This window comes from Anguilla anguilla, chromosome 17 (genome assembly GCF_013347855.1).
Source record: "Anguilla anguilla isolate fAngAng1 chromosome 17, fAngAng1.pri, whole genome shotgun sequence".
Lineage (NCBI taxonomy): Eukaryota > Metazoa > Chordata > Actinopteri > Anguilliformes > Anguillidae > Anguilla > Anguilla anguilla.
The window spans coordinates 12,234,721-12,248,609 of NC_049217.1; the positions used below are offsets into that span (position 1 = coordinate 12,234,721).

Consider the following 13,889-nt stretch of genomic DNA (forward strand, 5'->3'; position numbering starts at 1 on the left):
GCAGCCAGCCCGTAAATCTGCCTGCTAAAGCCGCCGCCTTCCTCAGAGAGCTTTCGCTTCCCATCCCCTCAGCATCGCCACGCGGGTTCGAGCGGGACTTCCGTCCCCAGGGCCCGACGCCGCGAGTGCCGGATCAATCCCGCCAGCACGCGGGCCTCGCCCGGCTCACCCTGACTACACCCCAGAGAGCCCTGACCCACCCATAATCAGATTATCCCCCCCGCCTCCTCAAACAAAGACGCCCTTTCTTTCTCAGATCTCCATCTCCATCTACAACCGAGCCTGATTTTGTAGCTGAAAGAGTAAAAGGAACGGAGAAGCAAACATCGAACTCGGGATCCAAGACGGTCAGAGTCACGGGGGACGGGGAGTGGCCATTTGGGCTGCAGACAGGAGCTCAACTGGTAGACGCTGCGCAGACATTTTATACGTCAACCAGACGGCCAGCTCCATGTTCTCAACATTTCAAAAAATCTTACTCTGTTATCAGAGTAAAAGCATATGGATTTATGACCTTGGTATTCAAGAATATTTATTCATCAAGGAGGTGTGGCCATAGTTTGCAGTGCAAGGCAGACAGCACAGGGATCTACTGCTACTAGCCAGGAGATTTGCAATCATGGTATCAATCATATGCTGTAATAATCAGCAAATATGTCCAGCATCTGCATGAGGCCAAGCAAACATACGTCTTTCACTGCCATTTCCTTCTTTAACAATTATAAAGCAAGGGTGTTCTTTATAAGGCTGGGTGGTGAAGCTTATGGGCCTCCCTTTATGTTCACGTAAATGATACAATTTCACACAGAACCGACTTCACTACAAACTGATATGCATGTCCGTGCTGAGGAGATGCTGATATGTGAGTCTGTGCTCAGGATACGTTGAGAGGACGCTGATGTTCCCTTAGTTACAGACAGTGTGACAGGTGTGGTGATGAAATACCTGCAGACAGACAGCACCACCTGACACGCCTCTCTCCCCTGCAGACTCACGTTCAGGACAAGGGCACGTCCAAATATAACCACGTCCCGATGATTCAAACATATTCTGGTCGGAACTTAGCACCATGCGAGCTAACAAGAGGAACACCTATTAATACCAGCGTACAAATCATTCCAGGTACAACCTGGCCATCCTGACTTCTTCTTGTCACAGTCAGACAACGAAAGCACGGCCTTACTTGCGTCCAACTGAGCAGGTGCTTTCGAGAGTTTCTTCCTGTGGACGGAGCCAGGAAGCCAATAAACAGACAGCAGCTAAATTATTCAAAGACTAATCAGAAAGGAGAGGCCGCAAGCAAGGCGAGACTTTGCTAGCTGGACGGCCGAAGCTTCAGCGGAGAGTGCGTCTGTAGGAAGTGTCTGCCTGTGGCATGCGGTAAAAGAGTGAGCAAACGCCGGCAGACGTTATGCAAAATTTGAGCTTGGCAGACAGCCATGTTGTGTGTGGCCAGGAACCCGGAGGTCTGAAAAAATGGCACGCACACACACACACACACACAACTGGGCGAAACTTGCACAGGACAGAGAGGGCACTCTGAGAGGTTACATACACACATGTGGAAAATGTATTTGGTGACCATTCTGACTCACAGCTCGTGGCGCATTTCACAGACACCGACACACAAACGAGCGATAAAAGCTAAACGAAGGCAGGCAAATTGAGAAGTTATGCAAAGCCGACTTCTTTGGGCGACCGTACTCCCTAAAAACCGGTTCTTCACATCGCTCTCAAATTCAAATTCCGAACGCTTGGCCTCCGCGCAGTGCGACGCAGCAGAGTCGCCCGGAACGACAGTCGCCCGTCTCTCCGCTGGTCCTCCTTCCTCTCCCCCTCGCTCTCTCCGATCGGCATGCCCCCCCCCCACGGCGTCGCCGGCTGCGGACGGCTCTCTCTGTGCGGGGCTGTCAGTCAGACAGAGGCCCGCAGCCACGCCTGTCACGGTCGCGACCGCGCAGAGACAAGCGCGTGAGCCGCGTACCGCCACCGCGCGCTTCCCAGGGCGGCGAGCCCTCCACCGCGAGAGGGGTCTGACAGACGGACGGACAGACGGGGAGCCCTGCTGAGGTTCCTAATAATCTCGAAGAAGGGCCGTTAGGGGGGGGTTCTGATAACAGCAACAACTCCTGCTGAATTGGCTGATAACGGATGAAAGCTGCAGCTGTGGAGTGCGCTGCTTGGATCGACATCAACAGCATTTCAAAGGAGGAAGAAACAGAAAACACGTCAACAAAGAATAAATGAAAAGGTCTGAAAACAAATTGTGGCAATAAGCGCAAACATAAAAACTTTTTACGCTACAACAAAATAGCCAGTCCAAAAATCAATAATCCTTTAAAACGGATGAAATCCTTACCAAATACCAAAATATAAAAAAACAATCATTTAAGTTAATGTTATCATTACCATTGAAACTATGTCAGGCAGTAAACAGGACACATACACACACTCACACACTGCGTGTGTGTGCTCAAAGCATTGAGCAGTCTCGGTCATGTGGAGTTGCAATCACGCAGAGAGGTCTTGGCTCTGGGTCCCACACCGTGGCGGACAGGATAGCGCTTCCTTCCTTCCGTACGCTGACCTCTGACCTCAGTACCTCTCAACAAACACCCCTTGCAGAGTCTGGCTCTTCTCCATATTTCTGTCTTTCCATGTAGTTTCTCATCCTCTCTCTCTCCCTCTTTCTCTGTTTGTCTGGTATCACAAGACTGACAGCCTGCCTGTATGCATCTCCACCTGAATAAGCACCCACCCCCACCCAACTCCTGGGATTCATATAAGCCTCCTAAGGTTACCCTGGCCGGAGAAGGTTTGTGTGGAGAATGCATTCAGTGAGAGAACAGATAGTACTCCAGCATGGGCAGAGGCAGCAGTAACACGCTAGCATAGCACACTGTACAGCAGCTCCGGACAACCCCAACCTGACAGAGCGCCACACGCAGGTCACTCCAACGCGTGCGCTATGCTCGCTCAGCGGCTCACACGCGAAGTGTTCCTGAAGCCTCCTGCAGCCGCTTCTGTCACTGCAGGTTTAACATGAACGTCTCACTCCGCCATGAACCCTACTGAACACAGCATGCTGGTGCGTGATCACTGATTGAGAAAAACCAGCCATCCAAGCACAGAACTGTCCTTTGTGCTGAGCTGATGCGTAGCTGATCGTGTCTGAACGGCTTTATTTAGGCTGTGATGAGATATAGCGGTTAGGGAATATGATTTCCTGTTCTGCTCACCAGATGGATGCATGTTTGGTTCCCTGGTGGGGCACTGCTGCTGTAGCATTAGGCAGAACACATAGCTGGAATTTCATTACAGAACATTCTGTGTGGATGGGTGATGTGTTGAACTGAAGTGACCTCGTTTTAGGAAGTTTTGCTTGGCAAACCGGATCATGAGGTGGCCTAGAAAAGCCTTGCTCTCCAATCCTATTTCTCTGAAGACATGATAAAATCTCCTGGCTGGAAAAAAAATGAATAACCGGTGTCTTCCAGGAGGACTTCTAATAATATGTTTGGGTCTTTCGAATGTAAGACAGGAAGGTAACCCCCCCCTCTCAGGACTTGATAATGGAATCTGGCCAAATCGAGCCATGGTCATAAAGACGGCAGGTCATGGTCTTAGCTGAACTTTGCCACATTTATTCAAGTCTTGGCTTTTCCCCTGAAAGAACCCTGAACGACCCAGTTTCCTGATTAGAACAATCATCCCTAAATGGAGCAAGCACCCTTTGTCATTGACAGAAACCCTCCCTGCAATGAAACAGCCATGGTGGTCTGAAACACCACTTCTCCATGCTACGCACAGGCTCAGATAGTACAAAGGATGCAAAGTTCTGTCCAATGGCCATTATAGAAGTAACAATACTATTTAGCATAATACAGGGGCAGCCAACCCAGGTCAGAAGCCATGGGGTCTTCAGATTTCTGTTTTTATATTAAGATTAGCAACCAATTTAGACACAAGAGCCCAGACAAGGTGAGTTAACTGTGTAATAATCTTCTTTAATTTATTAACATGTCGAGCAATTCAGTGCCAACTTAGAACAAAGCAGACATGTGGTTCTTCAGGACCAAGGTTGGTGTAACAGATACTCCGGATCACTTCAATATTGATATTATTTGCAATGCAAATAATGGTGGCTAAGTAGTTTGTTGTCTGAGGTCGTTTTTGGCTGTGGGCGGAAGACCCAGCCTTCCTGGATGACCGAGGACTAAGCGTAGTTTACCACATCGCAAACAGACTAGCAGTGTCCTTGCAGCACAATACCGACAGCATTTTATCAGAGCACGCAGCTCGTTCATGACCATGTTCAGGTGTGATGTCTTAATATCTTCACATACCTCTAGAGTATTTCCAAAAGTCATTTACCAGAGAGTCGGGGAGAGACACCATACAATGTTCTCCAATTAATAACGGCACGTTTTTATTTTTTACACTAAATTATAACCAGTTCTCCAATTAGACTGGAAAATACAACCGCAATCATCAAAAGAGCTAGGTCTGTTTCATGTCTGAGTATTATAATCATAATGGTTATTGTGTTTCGACCGGTATAGCAGTAAATTTGTGCCATTATCGACTAAATTTTAGGTGTAAAAAAAACTTGAATATTTTGCAAGAAATTACATGCAGTCTAAACGGAACAACGTTTCATCTAGTGTGTGGCCAATTATGACGAACAGAGGAACTTCTTCAAAGTAATTATAATCCTGACTAAAATGTACCTACCGTGGATGTAGTATAGCCTATAGCACTGGATCGGCAACATTAACACATCTGTCTTCTTTACGACAATAATCTTTACTTTGCTGTCACATATAGATGAAATATAGGTCACACACATACAACATAAATACATCTTCACTCTGACCTCTGACTCAACCTCCCGAACGCGGGGAAGAGTTTTAACCCCACGCGTAGCCTATTAATGGTTTGGCGATGGGGACACCTTCGGGACCTAACTGCCTTCAGATGTCAAGGGTCTTTGAGGGATGGTGGTTGAGGCACAGATTGATTTTTTTTAAAAGACGCGTCCCTCCTGCTAGCCTAACGCAGAAAAGCGGAGCACTTCCATCACTAATGCTAGGTGCTAAGGACTTCGCGTAAAAAGGGCTGATACTCTACTCAAAAAACTACAGCACAGTTAATCAAATTCAGCATTCTATTTTAATTGACAAGACACTAGCCTACTAATACCACCACCACGACGACTACTTCTATAGCTGCTGCGATTAATACTACTACAAGTAATAACAACAATAATAATAAAAAATAATAAGTAGCAAAACATAAGAATGGGTATTACGTTTCAAGAGGTAGCCTAATCATCATAATGGACAAAAGATAGCAGTAGCCTAACCTAAATAATAAGAAAAACATAATATGGCCAGTAGCATTCGTTATTTCTGGCGTAGGCTGTTCATGTCCATTGATAAAGCCTAATTAACACAGTGATAATTCAAACAAATGAAATGCAAGACACTAAAATCAATGCGATAATTGAACATACCTTGATTGTCTTCGTCCATGCTCGCTGTTAAATGTAACGGAAAGCTGTACAAAAGCGGCTGACGCGCAGTTAAACGCCCTCAATGGAATGATTATTTATTGCCAAATAGGTTATATTTTGTAGGCAGCATGTACAGGCTGTTTGTTGTGGAAGGCTTTTGTGCGTGGAGTTTTCTATACATGGATGTTCGAAAAAGAGAAAAACCTTATATCCGTCATGAAGGTATCTCAATTTAGGAGGGCTGTTTAACCGTTATTTAAAGAAACGTTTTCCAGGTGAATTAATATATTTTATCCGGGAAAATGGGTGATCTCTTCTACCGTACCGCTACTCCCGTCTGCGAGTAGCCTCCGCTGCTCAGTTTAGACTGCTTTCCCACTCAGCTCCGCCCCTCAGACGAAAACTGACAAACACTGTCCCGGTCTCACGTGACTCGTATGGAGCTTACATTACTCAATTTTTTTTGTCAGACCCAACGTTACCTTTTTATTCGCATATTAAACGTTCTCATTTTAAACGCACATGTTCTTATTAGTCTTAGGAAATTTGCTGTGTATTTTTATGAGAATCCTGTAAAATGTTTGAGTCAGTGTTTGGTCTCTGGTTTTCGCTTGGCAGTGCACCAGGGCTATTGCACAGATTATTAGCCGGGCAGGGGATCAAAAATAAAATGGGTACCCTTCTGTGTCACTTACATCTTATCAAGCTTTATAAATGCTTTATGTTGCAGTTATATATTTGTTTTATGAAAGCTTTGGTGCACATTATATTACATCATGTTGCACATCTTTTACAATACAAACAGACTATGATGCCAAAAGGAACCTTTTGCAGTTATTCTGTTGCTTGAATTTAGTTTTCTCGTTTGTAAAGGTAATTCAGCCTTGGATCCACTGTAAAAACATAGAATGAGTACAAAGTACAGATTTTACCACTGGCTACTGAAAAAAAAAAAAAAAACTAAACAAGAAAGCTAAAGAAAAGATCAGACCAAAGCGAATGGATCAAGATCTACTGGTGTGTGCATATTGACATTTACGTAATATCTACACGTGTATATTTTAAAAATATTTACAAATGTATTATCCTCTTACATGGGAACTAAGCAAGTGATCTATCGCAGCTTTTAAAGAGCTGGGTGGGTGCAGTGCTGTTGTGTTTTAAGCAATGACAGTTCCAGGCCTCTCAATGAAAGAAACTTTGTTTAATCTTAACCGTGGAGCGAGCTCTGCCTCTGTTTGGACCTGTTGAGTTCTCACTTCCTGACTATGAAATTCCATTTTTGTCTAAATTAAATACATAAATATGCCTTTATAATATAAACATATAAATTCAGCAATATAAATGCAAGTATAAACGCAGCAGTATATTTAAATTAGTTGAGAAATAGTGAAATACTTTTGAAAAGATTTTAATAAGAAATAGAAGAGAAGCCATGAAATACAAAAAGGGGAAAAAGAGCTACTTTGAAATGTGCCATTATGAAATACAAGTTGTCTTTTGAAGAAAACAAAAGACATTTTTAACATAAAACATGTTATTATTAAATATCACTGATCAGTGACATTTAAGGGAAATGTAGTGTAACTCAGGTTTCGTCTGTACCTGAGATTCATTAGTCAAACACTAAAGTATTGGCCTACTATAGCTCTCCCACCTGATTGGTGAGTGATATACATGTACACTCACATATATCGCTGTATTACCCTGCTGTCAAACACAGTGATAAGAAAGTAAACATTTCCACATATGGCTGATGGGAGACTGTTTATCTGTATGTCAGGAAAGGTTTTTCTTTTTTTTTCCTTTTTTAAAAATGGAGAGCAGACAGTCTGACCTCCTTATGTATTGTTTTTACTTTGTTCAGACAGGGGGACAGCAGAGAGGGTTATAGAGACTGGGTCAGGGTAGAGAAAGTGCCATGGTGGGTTATGAACCCTCTACAGGGGGAATTTGTACATGGGTTGAGCTGCTGCCCTATGGACTGGGCCAGACAGTCTCCTTAGAGTCTATATATTTTCAGGGCCATCTTTGGCTCCCCTTGATTTTTTTTTTTCCCACAGCTATTTTTGATGTGCCAATAAAATAGGTTATAGCAGCAAATAATACATACCAAGACACATTCAGAAAACATGTTTTTCACTCTAGCCAGTGATTTCTCTCACAACATGGCTATTTGCTCCCTTAGTATGTGTTCAATTGATCTGACCACATTTGCAACACTCTGAACTGAACTGAACACTTTGCAGGTAAATATTGGGTGAGCAGTGGTGGCAGCAAATATACTCTCCATTTCTTTGGCAAATAAAAGATTTTTTGAATTAGTAAATTGTATGTCATTCAACAAACCTGTTTGCTTAACATAATTTTTGCTCTTCCTTCTGTCATCTTTTAATTTTCTAGGGCATGAAATATATGTCTCCCCCCCCCCCCCCCCACCCACCCCCAACACTGTATTTCTCACTGTCCAGGTGTATTATTACTTCCTCATTTACAGGGAAAGTATACACTATGGAGTGAGGGGCGGGCTTTCGGTGCCAGCGGGGGAACAGGGGGGAGTGGCTAAGCTGGCTCATAGCTGCAGCTGTAGGAAATTTGATACTCAATACTAATCTTTGTCTGTTCTGTCAGCATGAGATCAGGGCTCATTCGAGTTACGGAAAGCACACGGACGGTGAGGGGAAATTGATGGACCGTTGGACTGAGAGCGTGGTGACCTGGTTCTGTGTTGTGTCAACAGGCATTTTTCGCCTTCCCTTTGTAAACAAAACCTGTGTGTATGTAAGGACGAGCCAGTGTCATCCGTCCATGCCAAAGAACCTGCCACATACACTTCTACAAAACTTGCATCGCAGCATCCTGGTGGAAGCTAAAGCAAACGATGCAAATCACATCAATCCAGGAACTGCAAAACCAAACTGTAAAACCAAGCTGAAAAACCAAAAACCAAAAAAACCAAAAACTAAGATATGCCATTGGTGCATTAGCTTATGCCCTTGAGGATCAGGACTGAGGGAGCCTAGGAATTGTGGGAAGAGGTGGGGCTTCAGAGGTGGGAAGAAGGTCAATTGCTCTGCGGGATCGACCAAGATAGGAAGCCCGTTCCACCACTGAGGGGCACCATAACAGACAGGAGACGCGATCTGGAAATGCCAGCATCCCAGAGAGGGCGGCGGCCGTGCCGCTTGCCCTGAACTCCGCACACTTGCACGTACACGCGCGCGCACACACACGTGATTTATTTTCTGAGAACGGCCGTAAAAACGTAATTGAATTGATGGCGCAGAGCCAACGCGGAGGCGGAGATGGGGGTACGGGGATGGGGGGGGGGGGGGGGGGGGTGCGTGGTGTACACTGCGCCTGTGTTTCGGCAACACACGGATTCAATTAAAACATTCCTACCCTCCGCAGAGAAAGAGCCCGTTCCTTCCTTCACACATTACTGCAAAGGTCAGGAATGAACAGATGTTTCTGTGTATTCGTCTGTTTGTTTATCAGCTCCTCCTTCCCACCGTCCGGCTAAAAATAACCCAGGGAGCACGCCAACGGGACAATACCATTACAGAGAAACAAAGGATTCGTGTTTTTTTAAAAAATACACTTTCTAAAATGGCGTGATATTCAGCTCTTTCATGTGGGAGAAAGAGGTGTCGGCTGAGTCTGTGTTTATCTTGTGGCATGTTGCTTCCTGACCAATCAAGGTGCCGTCCATTTGTGAATATCACATGACATGAGTAAATGACGAGAGTGGCATTTTACACACACACACACACACACACACACGCATGCACACACACTCACGCACACACACACATGCACGCACACTCATGCACACACACACACATGCGCACACACGCACACACACACACACACACACACACGCATGCACACACACTCACGCACACGCACACACACACATGCACGCACACTCACGCACACACACACACACACACACGCACTTGTTGCTTCCAGACCCATCGAGGTACTACTGATCCATTTGTAAATGTCATACGACATGAGCAAATGTTGTGAGCTGCATTTCACATGGGCAAGTGCTCACTACTGGAGTGAAGAGGGAATTTCTCACTGGCAAAGACATGCTGAATTAGTATCTGACCACAGTGTGACAGTGTGCAGACTAAGGTTTTACATTGGTTCTAAATATGTGGTTTGCCTGCTGATGTTACATTTTGGGTTTCAATGGGGCATTCCAGATGAAAAGCTAACAAGCTAACCCAGATTGTGCCTCTTCCCGCTGATGCTTATGTGTGTGTGTGTGCGTGCGTGTGTGTATGTGCCAGAGCTGTGCATCTCATATCTTGGTCTCAGCTGGTTTTTCATTGGCTGACAGGCTGCTAAGACCGGCTCCACTGCTTAATCCTATTTCAGGTGTTTCTGTCGGGGCTTGGTGGCTCAGTAACTCTGCCAGACACCAGCACCCAGGGGCAGGAGGCGAGCGAGGAGGACAGGGGCTGGAGTGGGTTAAATCAATCTGATTCGCAGGAGGGAGCAGTGCAGAGTGAATGAGACAGGGAGGCTGCAGTGCAGTCGTGGGCCGGGGGTGGTGGTGACAGGGGCCAGGGATTGGGTGTTGGGGGGGAAGGGGGAGTGTAGGGGTGGGGGGGGAGGGGGGGGGGGGTGGAGTATTTCCTGTGTTGGGAGCAGATGTCCAATCCAGGCCAGGAAATGTTCTGTTTTCTTAGTTTTACTCTTTGAAATTTCAAGGCCAGAGACATGGAGAATCCCAGAAACCAGGAGGGGGTGGGCGTGGGGGTGTGGGGGTGTTGGGGGGGGGGGGGGGGCATGCTCTGCTCCATATGACTTCCTACAGTTTCCAGAATGAGTACATCATTGCCCTGTCACACCCCCACAAAAAAACAACTACGAAACTACAACAAGCCAATGCAGTGCACCAAGCCACTATGTAGCCTCCCTGGGCTCTATACAGGAAGATTAATATTTAAAAAGGAGTCCGAAATGCTGAAGACCAAACTTAACGTAACACAAAAGAACACCTCTAATATGGCCTTAAACTGAATTCCAGAGAGGTGAAGAACAGCTTAAAGCCCCAAGCCTCCTACCTCAAATGTTTTCAATGACTGTGAGGGACTGCCCAGAGATGTGTATGTGCTTCAAACAAATCAATCAAAATTCTCAAAGCAAAGAATAAAGATCCAAGGCCAAGAAGAAGAATAAAACCAGTACCACTGCATTCAAATGCTAAAATGGAACATTTTAACATTTATTTTTAAAAAACAAAAAACCTTAGAGGTCTTGCCCGTAAGCCAAAAAAATAGGTCAGGACAAACGACATTGACGAGCGAAGAATTTGAGTACCCTGTGTTTGGAGCAGAGACCGTTTTGTGCGATGTGCTTTACCTAACCTGCAGTGCGAACACGGTGAGACAAACCGAGTGGGGGGGGGGGGGGGGGGCGGTCAAATGAATCGACTCAAATATAAGTGAGTTAGAACCCGTCCACACCTGGTTTAAACTGTGGCTTTGCAGGGGAACTGCTGAGAGTAGTGTGAAAGGGGGGGGGTGGGAAGGGCAATGAGTGTACTGGCTGCTCTCGCGTAAAGCACTAAACCAGACCCACACCGAACATTGCACCAGCGATGGAAACCCAACGCTCACTGGGGAGGGAGTGGGCTGCTCGTTAATTCCATTTTCACATTTAGTCGTGATTTGTTGTGAACGGGTTCGTGTGTACGTCAGTGCACACGTGCATGTGCATACATGCATGCATATCTGAGAGTTCACCAGTGTTTACTTTGTTTTCATCATTTTTGTGCGTATTTGTGTGTGTGTGTGTGTGAGTGTGTGTATGCATGTGCCAAACTAGGGTGGTGGTGCAGATGTTGGGGGCAGTGTTAGGATAAGGGGTATGGCCTTATTTTTTTATTCAGTTTAAATCCACTGGAGAAGGCAATGCTAAAATAGCTGCAGTATGGGACACTGCTGTGCAGCTACTGTATTTGTGATGTCACAGTACTGGATACTGCTGGACAGCTTCTGCATGTGTGATGTCACAGGATTGGAAGCTGCAGCATGTGTGATGTCACAATGCATTATGTCAGATGATTGCATGTGAACACGTCTGCCTACCTGTTGAAAAGAGGCAACTGGAACCACAATGAAATAAAAATTTTAAATGTTCCTAAGAAAAACCAATATGGGATTCATGACACGTGTGCAGAACTTTGTTTTTGTGCGTATCCCAGGTGTATAAGATGATGAGTGCTTACTGTTTGTAAATGTTATAAGCAATCCTATTCATGTGATTAGCAGAAGGAAGCAGCCATGAACAAATACAGATAACAAAAAAAAAGATGAATGCTGAAATGTTCTTGGAAACGTTCTTATACGCAGTTTACGATCAAATGTGATCACACACATGCCTCATGAATGAGGCCCAATCTGTCTACCACATGGGAGTCGATGAATGAGCAATGAATTTAATTTAATTCAGCGAGCTGCCCCTTCACCTCGTTAGTGCACCCATTCGCCCTGTTAAACACAAATCCAACTGAAGCCTGAGCTGGGCGGGGTCCCGTCAGGGCTGAGAGTCATTTACTGGGGGTGGGGGGAGGGGCAGTCTAGACTTCTCTCAGCCCCCTCCCCCCTAAAAGGGGACAGGGAGGGAAGGTCAAACACATCCCATTCAGCAGTCAGCCTGGACAGGGACGGTGTGCGTGTGTGGGGGCAGGGAGAGAGGAAATGCTCTACATCCTCTGTGCTCCATGTTATTTTAAACTGTCCCCCATTCATTCAGGTTTTGCCACCAGACATCAATGCCGAGTTAATGCAATTCTTTTAAATGAGCTGCATGCTGGATCAGGGGTGCATGACTCTGGTCCGGGGGGGGGGGGGGGGGGGGGGGGGGGGGGGGGGGGGGGGGGGGGGGGGGGGGGGGGGGGGGGGGGGGGGGGGGGGGGGGGGCTGGTGTATTCAATAGTCCTTTTTCAAAGCATTTTTCCTGCTTTGATTTTAAAAACAATTGTATACACCAATGTTGGGTTACTTCTGTGTCACACAACTGTAAAACATGTTCACCAAGGATACATGGGCAATCTTCAGTTGCCACTCACGATTTAAAAGAAAAAAAAAGAACGGGTCAAATAAAAGATTAATTTAATGAGAAACTAAAATTAGGAAATGGATCAGCTCACATGGCACAGCCCTGCCCCATAAAAACATTAAATTCCATTTTATTGGTATTGCCTTTCACAGAGAACTGTCACAAAGATGCTTTACACAGTATCGAGGCAAGAAACATAGCACACAGAGCGAACACCAGGCCTGAACCCCCAAACAGCAAGTAGATGAGGTAAAATGCTCCCAGCGCAATACGCACACAAGGGGCCTCGGTGTGTATCGGGTGTACGTGCGTGTGAAGTGGGCTGCCTGCATGGGTGTGGGAACTCTGGCCTGCTCTCTTGCATAACCTGAACAGAACACAGTCCTCTCTGTGGCCATCGAACATCCAGGCTTCTCAAACCACAGGTTCTCATGCGTGCACTTAAACAAAGCCACAGGTGGCTGGGTGAGAAAATGAAGCTCAGGTAAAGTGTTATGTGGGAAAAACTGAGATTTTTTTTGTTAGGAAACCCTCTAAAGGGCTATTAAAATGGTGTGTACTTCCTGTGTGTGTTTCAGTAAAATACTGTACATGTTCAAAATACTTGATGGAATTATTTACTTTTTCAAACCTAATTTTATATTCAGTTTTTCCTTGCAATTGTACGTTTTTATAACTGTGGACACAAGTCTGTTTTGGATTTACAGTTACAAATTTACAAGGCTACTGCACTTCTACACACTGTAATGGTATGGGTTAATTTTTTAAGGTTATTGTCAAAATGTTATAAAGTACTACAAAAGAAATAACTGATTTTGATCACTTCCAGTTACTTAGATTCATTGACAATTAGACATCGCGCACCCAAACTAGAAAGCAGCAGACCGAACCACAAATTGCAGGGAAAACTAATGATTTGTGCGCCCTCATTTGGAGAACTTGTAGCATTGCATTTCCAACATTTTTATAGTCTTGTCTGGGCTCACTTGAAGCACTGTCAGGAGCTGTTTGTAAATGGTGAAGATTGATTATTTCGCTTGCACACAGTTGGGGAGATTGGATGTAAATGTAACATTTTTTGAATTTTGCTCATTTACACAGAACATATTTAGCCTAGCATTATGACATTTAAAACATTTAAAACTTCAAACAGCTTTGACACGTCAGTGGTCCTTACGTTCAGTTAGGTTCAGGTACGTTCATAACTTAATCGAGTCGGATGTAAGTTAAACCAAAGTGCAAGCAGTCCAATGTTAGATTCATAAGACCTAGCCGGTATAATTGTAACCGAAGG

General features: G+C 45.2%; 1 protein-coding gene across 1 annotated transcript in view; it reads right to left on the reverse strand.

The window, feature by feature from the left end:
- The window catches only part of LOC118217303 (cytohesin-3-like), a 35,570-nt gene extending 29,674 nt beyond the window's left edge, over nucleotides 1–5,896 (reverse strand). Inside the window, exon 1 of the mRNA XM_035399199.1 lies at nucleotides 5,516–5,896. Coding sequence (XP_035255090.1) covers nucleotides 5,516–5,534 — 19 coding nt within the window. The 5' untranslated portion in view covers nucleotides 5,535–5,896. The remainder of the gene's footprint in view (nucleotides 1–5,515) is intronic.
- Between the last annotated feature and the right edge of the window lie 7,993 nt (nucleotides 5,897–13,889).